Source organism: Haliotis rubra, unplaced genomic scaffold, assembly GCF_003918875.1.
Source record: "Haliotis rubra isolate DU_JTF1 unplaced genomic scaffold, ASM391887v1 Scf125, whole genome shotgun sequence".
Lineage (NCBI taxonomy): Eukaryota > Metazoa > Mollusca > Gastropoda > Lepetellida > Haliotidae > Haliotis > Haliotis rubra.
Window position 1 is genome coordinate 1,476,034 of NW_025765170.1, and position 9,108 is coordinate 1,485,141.

The 9,108-nt window shown below is 41.0% G+C and overlaps 1 protein-coding gene across 1 annotated transcript; it reads right to left on the reverse strand.

Moving 5' to 3' along the window:
- Positions 1-1,912: 1,912 nt before the first annotated feature.
- LOC124266339 lies at positions 1,913-3,979 on the reverse strand. Its single transcript, XM_046701141.1, has 2 exons — positions 3,630-3,979; positions 1,913-2,094 (listed from the first exon to the last, which is right to left on the reverse strand). Exons 1-2 carry the CDS (start codon positions 3,961-3,963, stop codon positions 1,913-1,915), a joined length of 516 nt encoding a protein of 171 aa, XP_046557097.1. The 5' UTR covers positions 3,964-3,979.
- Between the last annotated feature and the right edge of the window lie 5,129 nt (positions 3,980-9,108).

The window sequence follows — 9,108 nt, forward strand, 5'->3', positions numbered from 1 at the left end:
GATAGTCAGACAGATCATCTTTATTTCCTCCAAAAAATATGGAGATTGTTACATATTACAACAATATTACAAGTTGAATATACATTGAAACAATACACAGTTTATTGTGGGAATAATTTGGAGTGACAGACAGTCATAAAATCAGACACCAATAGCATAACTTTCTCCCATCCTGTCATATTTAAATTAACAAATGTTGTCCACCAAGCAAATCAGCAATTACTGCATCGTCATCATTTCCCGAGATTTCAACAAAATCAGAAACTGATATGATATCATATATCCTTTCAAACATTTCCTTTCTCAGATGATTGAGAACTGTACAAGACATAATAACATGTTTGACAATATCAGGTGTACCAAGGAATGAGTGAGTGAGTGAGTTTGATTTTACGCCGCTTTTAGCAATATTCCAGCAATATCACGGCGGTGTATACCAAGGAGCACAAGCGGACAGTTCATTGTTGAGTTGCATAGATAGAGATGGTATAGAAACCGCCACAAATATGTTGTGCGTCCCCTGCACATTTATAATTACATCGATCATCTGGTAGCTTCGGATAGGCCGGGCTTATAGCATTATCACAGAAGCAGCTCTGAGAATGCTGAAATATAACACAATGACGTATAGTGGCAGAGGTGAGGTTAACTAGATTAAATGTGAGATAGACGCTGTTGGGATTCGATGCCATGCATAAGCCTGACCACGTACTGTTCATAGGAGGTTCAGTGGAATACAATATACTGAAGTGTAACATTATTATTCCTAGAAAATGTAGTCAAGTGTCACATAATTGTTGATAGATGTAGTGAAGTTGAATATTATTGTTCACAGAAGATGAAGTGAATTGTTACATTATTGCTCATAGAAGATGTAGTCAAATGTCACATTATTGTTCATAGAAGATGTAGTGAAGTGTTACATTATTTTATCATAGAAGATGTAGTGAAGTGTAACATTATTGTTCATAGATGTAGTGAAGTGTAACATTATTGTTTATAGATGTAGTGATACGCCATCTTCCCGTTAAGGTGATCGTTACTCCCATACATAGGCGGCAACCATCGCAGCGTCAGGAACACTGTATGGAACAAACCCCCACATACCGTTCCGTCATGGTAACTTACCTCTGTTCCAGCAAACGGGTAGCCAAGGGTACGACAGTGGCTGACGCATATGTCGTTAGTCATGTTAGTCCAATCCAAGCCTGCATAATCCAATATACGACTTTCATTGTCGGTAAAACACCCATGATAATCTACAAAGAAAACAAGTGAGAGTTATGAAAGACGATACACGCCGTCTTCCGGAGCCGTTCACCGAAGTGATCGTTCTGCTGCCAGCGTAGCTAAAAGCGGTGTAAAACTAAACTCACTCACTCACTGTAGATCATGCATTGAACATGTCTGAAAGTTGTTTCCAATTAACGGATCAAATGCCGAAATAATAGGAACAGTTCTTGTTCACTGGAAGTCGCCAATATTGAAGTTACAGAAACCTCCGAAATACTTGCATAAAACTTGTCTTTCTTCAAATTGTTGACACAAAGATTGTCTGACATGTAAATGTACTTAACAACGAGTCTGCTTTCTTTCTGTTCTAAGAGTTTATCGGTCTGGCTCATATTAGTCTGAAAGTCTGTATTGTACCACATATTTGTATGGCGTTTGTCAACATATCCCACTAATCAAGAGTCAAATATTCCAAAAATGCACCAAAAAGCTATAAAATCAACTATGTGTATGTTTGCTCACATTAACCTTGCATATGTATATATTTAATGATGTTATTAAACATAAAGGTTTAGAAAGATGCCGATACCCATCCATAAGCATACATCGGATATCATCATGTTTATTTCATTCACTGAACCCTTTGCTCCTTTCTTAAAATCTCTTCGGATCCTGAGGGTCAACAGAACAGTTGTCGTGTGTTGTCCTTTGTGTCTTGCATTGACTTACATTTGAAGCACGACCATGTGTGCATGGAGTACTTGTGATCGGTGGAACAGTTGCAGATCCCGTCAACACAGCCAGTTGCAGGGGCAAGACAGTCTCCAGCAAGGGCACACGCTGAGCCCATGTGATTTGTCGCTGGAATAGTGATGGACATCATATCATGAGAAAATCTTCACGAACAAAGCCAAGTCTTCTGGATAATCTGCATGTGTCAAGGCAAAGACAAAATGCGTTGTTCGATAGCAAGGTTTTCACTTACTCAGCATTACTCGTGCGAAATGACGACCCAGCCAATATAAGAATAACACATTTGGACCTCGGAGAGTTGGAGGTTTCTTTCGATTCCGTCTATATTTGTTGTGGAGGATCCATTGTATGTTTTGTTCATGTCACTTTAAAATAAAAACTCTGATTTACCGATTGAGAAACGGAGGCCAACTATGAAATTTAAGAAATAATTTCCACAGAATGATTACATGAAATATTCCTGCCACTCTTATTCGACTCTTCTTTGCATGATGCTAACTGTAACGTGTAGGCTGCTGCTCGAACACTGGAGGAAATCACTACAGTTTTCAAAGAACCGAAAACTGGCAATAATCTAAGTCATCCAGAAAAAAGATAATCGGTTTCAGCTACATGCGCTGACTGAGAGAGTACTGTGCCACAAAGTGCTTTAGGATTGTATTGTGGTGCCACAGGAAACAACCCGGAAGTAGTTATACGTTAAAGTATTGTGTATTAAATCCAGCATCAAATCAAGCCCGCCAACCAGTCCGACCACCTCCGCTCAAACATCTAACCATATGATGATAACAATAATTGTGAATTTACAAGGCACATGCTCAAAGCACTAACACACAATCTGATTATCATTACCCCAGATAAGCCAAGCTGCCTGTAAGGCGCTAGGAGGTTAATGTTCCCATGGCCTATCCCACCGGGTACCGATTTTCTGCTGGGTGAACAGAAGCAATTTTGAACAAACCCACTTGCCTAAGGTGAGACCACATGTATCACATGTGCTTCGTTGTGGGGCAGGACTGAAGTCCTAGAAACTCTCAGGAGTCAAGCTGCCAAACACGGTCACCAATCGAAGGACTCTCCGCGCCCAACGTTGGTTAACTTCAACTATCTCAGTTAACAAAATACCTTGCTGTATTAACCACCCCTTGCAGCAAATTCAGTGGAAGCACAAACAGAAAGACAATATATAACACAAAGATGACCATAGCAAAACATGTCATTGATAACATTTACCTCACTGCGTCAACAGTCAAGCTTCCAATACAGACCTTGTCACGGTGTTTAATTTGATCTAACTTGAGATGACTGAGGTTCCAGACCTTCAAACTATCTGGGTATATTGTAAGAGGCACATTCTCAGACCATTGTTATCTCCCATTCTAAATATAGTAACCAGCACGTCTTTGCCCTTGACAGAAACAATGTAATACATATACAACACTGTTTCACGTACATATCCTTTGTAATTGTGAATATGTCTTTGTTGTTTAACGTTGCACTCTGATGGTCGGAGTCAATCCAGGGATTGATATTATGGGCTAACATTCACGCCGTCAAACAAGACACAGAGACTCACCACCGATCTTCTGAAGACCAATGATTATGACTATCAGTATAAACAAACATGTGATGAAAACACTCACCTCTGCATGTCACGTATAGTTTAGTCCCATTTTCCGCAGATGTCTGGACGATGGTTGGCGACGTGAAACCAGAGGCGTACCCGCGGCATAGCTTGGTGACTTCGTTGTATTGGAAACTGAGGCAGGGGACATCCAGCTGGCAGAGCCTGTAACATTGGTCCTGTCTCGGGGCTTGCTTCGTCCACATCTTGTACTCCAGGACCATCAAGTCGTCAAAAGATGGGACATATCTCACTTCACACTCCTCACACCTACTGTTGACAAACTGCTTTTGTTTCACAACATACGTCATCAATAGAGCTATAGCATATACTCCAACAGACATCAAACTCATTTTGAATATCTCATGTAATTCTGTTTCGCTATGTCTATTTATTGCCTTTCGCCTGCAATCTTTTAACTCATTGGAACGAAACGGAAGAATGCTGGATATACTTACGGCAAAATCCCGTGAGAGCACTGCCATCTTTAGAGGGCAGGCGTGAATGCACACGGACAAAGCTGTTCCTTTTTAATCCATTAGTCGGCGGGTACATCGTTTGCAATATATACTGAAAGGCAAAAGAAACGTCGTAATATTTGAAATGACATTTGGAGTATTTGAACCTATTTTTTTTAAATATACACCAGAAGTCAAGTTTGAGGAAACATGAATCGTGGTCGTATAGCCTGCATTGCCCAATAAAGTATTGTTGGAGATTGAAGTTAGAAATGTTTTTGTTTTTGGAGAGGAAGGAGTTCCCACAAGCACAACATTGAAATCGAGATGCACGTGCATCATAAATGCATTCAGGCATAAATTGCCGGCTTGAATGGCAGTCGTTCACTTGTTGTCTGAACACAGCAGCTATGGCTAGGTTAACGAGAGATCAACGACAACAAGCCATTGGACGTCTACATGCTGGTCAACATGCTCGAGTCATTGCTAATGACTTCAATTGCAGCGCACGAACGATAGAACGTCTTAGAGAGCGATACAACGCCACCAGCAGCACTGATGACCGTCCACGTAGTGGTCAACCCCGTGTAACAACACGTCGCCAGGACCGTCATATCGTCCATCAACACGTGCAAGACCTATTCGCAAGGGGAAGAGAAACAGCTTGGGTGACCATAGGAAACCACCAGCGACCAGTCAGTGACCGAACCATTCGGCGACGTCTCCAATTCAGGAACCTGTTTTGTTGACGTCCTGCCAGGAGACCCATATTCACCCAACGTCACCGCCGGGAACGTCTCCAAGTGGACACAACAGCGGCAAAACTGTCGTGGGGGACAATGGAGAGGGGCTATCTTCTCTGATGAAAGTCGGTACTGCATTTCAGTGGCGTAATATTTTAAAAACATAGGTTCAAATATTCCATTGATACTTAAATGTCATTTCCAATATTACAACATTTCTTTGCCTTTCAGTATATTATTTATTCTGCCAGCACACTAATAATAATGTGTCCATTTATATAGCGCCAAACTCCACACTAGGTATGCTCATAGCGCTAACAATCAAGGCTCAGACTCAGACTCAGGATTTTATTCTCATAAATCATACAAAATGATATCGAGAACATACATATATTTTGATAAATACAAAGTGCCATTTTGGCTTATATGCATATGAATATAATATAAATATATAACTAAAACAGGGATAATCCAATTTTCGTTAAACGTGACAGTTTCTGTACCAAAGGATGATAGTCAGATTTCATAAGGGAAACAAATTTATCAATATGGGGGTTATTACAAAAATAGCTATGGAGTATACTTTTTCTTACATCATCTAGAGCTCTGCATGATAATACAATATGAAATTCGTCACATATAACAGGCTGGTTACAAATTGTACATATTCTATTTTCTGTGTCTGTATTATACCATCTGCCGGTTCCAATCGGTAATCTGTGATTGCATGTTCGCAGTTTTGTTAACCAGATACGTTGTTTCAGTGGGAGACTGATTAAATAAGGTTCTAAGTTGGGAGTATGCTTATATAAGGAGTAGTATTTACCTTTTCATGAGTTTTGAAGGTCAGCATTCCATGATTGCTTAAACTGATCTATAAGTGTGTATTTAACGTATTTTTTTTAGCCAGGATGCGGAAGGAAACCTTTGGGACTGCCATATATAAGATAACCCAACTTTTTGAAGTATACTTTTCACTACATTTAAAAGATCAAATTGAATACCCAAACAAGTTGACACATTAGCCATTACATTATACACTATATGAGGAAACTTATGTATTGATGTAATGACTTTACACCAGTAACTTATTATTCTTGTTTTAATCATTACTTCAATAGGATATCTACCGAGTTCCCCATAAACCATAAAATTTGGAGTAGATTGTCTTACCTTAAGTATATACTTACAAAATTTCAGATGCGTTCTTTGTAAAGGCACAGCACATTATTACCCCGGATAACCCAAGCTGCCTGTTAGGCGCTAGAAAGTTATAGTCATATGACTTTTTCCACCGGGTACCCATTTTCCTGCTGGGTGAACAGAGACAATTTTGAACAAACTCACTTGCCTAAGGTGAGACCACATGTGTCACATGTGCTTCGTTGAGGGCAGGACTCAAGTCCTAGAAACTCTCAGGAGTCAAGCTGCCAAACACGGTCACCCATCCAAGGACTCTCCGAGCTCGACGCTGCTTAACTTGTGACCTGAGCTTTGAGCACAGGACCACGCGCCACCACCAATTCCGTGGGAATTCCTTTCTTAAGTGGCACTGAGAAGCTGCTATGATGAAGAGGAACATCATTTACTTGATAACAGTGTTAGGATCTACACCGAAACGTCGCATCCACTGCAATACAGAAGTTGTCTCTCCATAAATAATGTTCCTCTCAGTGGGAATTACATGTTAATTGTTGGAACCAATACTAACTGTAATCACTTTTGTGCATGGATTCAGAAAAAAACATGGTTCTATTTTTTCTGTTTGCTATAAGTGTCATTGTAGGGTGATTGAATATGAGTTCCCAAATTTGCTTGCGACACCATTTCGATAAAACAATATTTACATAAACTTATCACAACAATTTTAATGTAGCATATCAAAAGATAACTGATGATGCATGATCTAGAAATAACCTTACAATATGCTTGTAATTTCAATTTGGTGACATAAAATATGACATAATCGTATAAAGGCTATGAGGTTAAACACAAGTCCCGTCCATCACGTGGTGGGGGTGAGGCCATTGTTTACAAGTTGTTTCTCAGCGTGAAATGCTTGATGATGCTTCTTCTGTCTCCTCTTTTGAAAGCCCTGCTACGGCTGTCGTAACAGCTGGCAAAACTGCAATACATTTTGTTGCCTGGTATCGACCACCTCCCTCTTCCAGCAATATACAATTCCATGACGAATTCTATGTATTGCTGGAAACAAAGTGTACCCTGCATTTAAGACTCATTGCCTTTGGAGGTTTTAATGTTGACTTTAATAACGAAGGCAGTATACAATGCCTCAAGAGGAGAAAACTCCTTGAATCCCTGCAGTGCATACAGTTGGTAAAAGTTCCAACACACAAGAGTGGGCACAATCTGGATTGGGTTGTGTCTATTAAGGATGTGTGCTGTGTTGTGGACACAACTGTAATTGACCTCCAAATATCTGATCACTATTTGGTTTCCTTCTTCTTGGACACAGCGAAGCCTCCTCTTCCACAGAAGCTCATAAAGTACAGAAACATAAAGGGTATTGACCACTCTGCCTTCAGTGGTGCTCTATCGGCCAGCAGCCTCGTGCTTTGTCCGCCCACTGATCCGAATGAACTCGCAAATCTGTACAACTCTGTGCTTTGTGAAACCTTGGATAAACATGCACCAGCTAGTAACAAACGGATAACAGACACATCTGTTACGCCATGGACGATGACAACAGAAGTACTAGCTGCTAAACAGAGGCGTCGCCGTGCCAAGAGGACGTGGAGACGTTCATGCCTTGAAGTGGACAGACAAATATTTTGTGAAGCCAGAAACTCCTGAAGGTCACCTCTGAAATAAGGTGAGCTAAGCAAGCATCCCTCAATAGTGAAATCACTGCATCAATGCATGATTCTAAATCATTACACAGACCTATGTCCCGTCTGTGGACATAGGCAAGGTTTCAACGCACCCTCTTCCGTCTTCCACAGCGCCGCCAGCAGTTTTTCAAGAACAAAATCCAAAAGATCCGTGACTCTATGGCAGATGGAAACACCATTCTGTGTCTGACCCTAGTGAAGTTGATCTGGAACCTATCAGTAGGTCCATTGACAGTAGTGTTCGTAATCAGCAGAAGCTCACTAAATTCAGATCTTTCAGTGAGGAGGAAGTACTCAAGCTGATCAAGAGACTTAAACCAACATCATGTGCTCTGGATCCTTTACCAACGTCCGTGCTGTTAAACAACCTTGACGTCCTTCTCCCAGTCTTGACGGTTATCATCAATACGAGCCTTGAATCTGGTGAAATGCTTCATGTCTTCAAATCAGCACTTGTAAAACCATTGCTGAAAAAGCCAAACCTGGATTGTGATGAATTTAGCAACTATAGACCGGTTTCTAACCTCACCTATGTCTCCAAGCGCAATGAACGTGCAGTGTGTGTTTGACTGTCAGAACATCTCCAACAACACGATTTGTATGACAATCTCCAGTCTGCATATCGTGGTCATCACAGTACTGAGACGGCACTAGTCAAGGTCCTCGATGATCTGAGGCGTGGTGTTGATGAACACAAGTTGGTATATTAACCCTTCTCGATTTAAGCAGTGCCTTTGATACCATCGACAATTACAAACTCATCAATCGTCTCAGGGGTGATTTCTCCTTTGACGGAACACCTGTTACTTTGTTCCAGTCGTATCTGTCGGGTCGTGTTCAGACCGTCATCATTGATGAGCATTACTCTAAGTCGGCCAGCATCAAGTATGGTCACATTGTACATAACAGAAGCGTAATTGATGAGCACCGTGTGAAGCGTCATCACTATGCAGATGATGCATAGGTGAACAGATGCTTCACTCCTGACAAGGACCAAACAGATATTGCCTCGAGAGGCATGCCCCAATGCTGTGTCGGTATCAAATCCTGGATGCTAGTAAATAAACTAAAATTTCATAGCAGCAAGACCGAATCTATTCTCCTGGGTCCAGTGAAACGGAGGGATCTGTGTGCTATTGATTCCTTCGAGTTCGACAACTCACATATTCCTTTTTTCAGATCAAGTCAGAGATCTTGGTGTAATCCTAGACTCAGATTTGTCACTTGACAATCATGTCTCTAGTTTAGTTAAGACCTGCTTCATCTCACTCCGGAACATTGGCAATATCGGTCAATACCTGACTACTGAAACAGCAACAACTCTTGTTCTATCCCTTGTCATGGGCAGACTTGACTATTGCAACTGTCTGTTGGCCGGTGCAACCAAGTCTCAGATACAAAAGCTACAAAGAGTCCAGAATGTAGCAGCCAGCATTGTCACAAGA

Coding starts and splice junctions, on each gene's coding strand:
- LOC124266339 (XM_046701141.1), bottom strand. CDS start 3,963: ATGAGTTTGATGTCTGTTGGAGTATATGCTATAGCTCTATTGATGACG. Junction 2,095..3,629: donor ACTATACGTGACATGCAGAG/GTGAGTGTTTTC, acceptor TCACTATTCCAG/CGACAAATCACATGGGCTCA.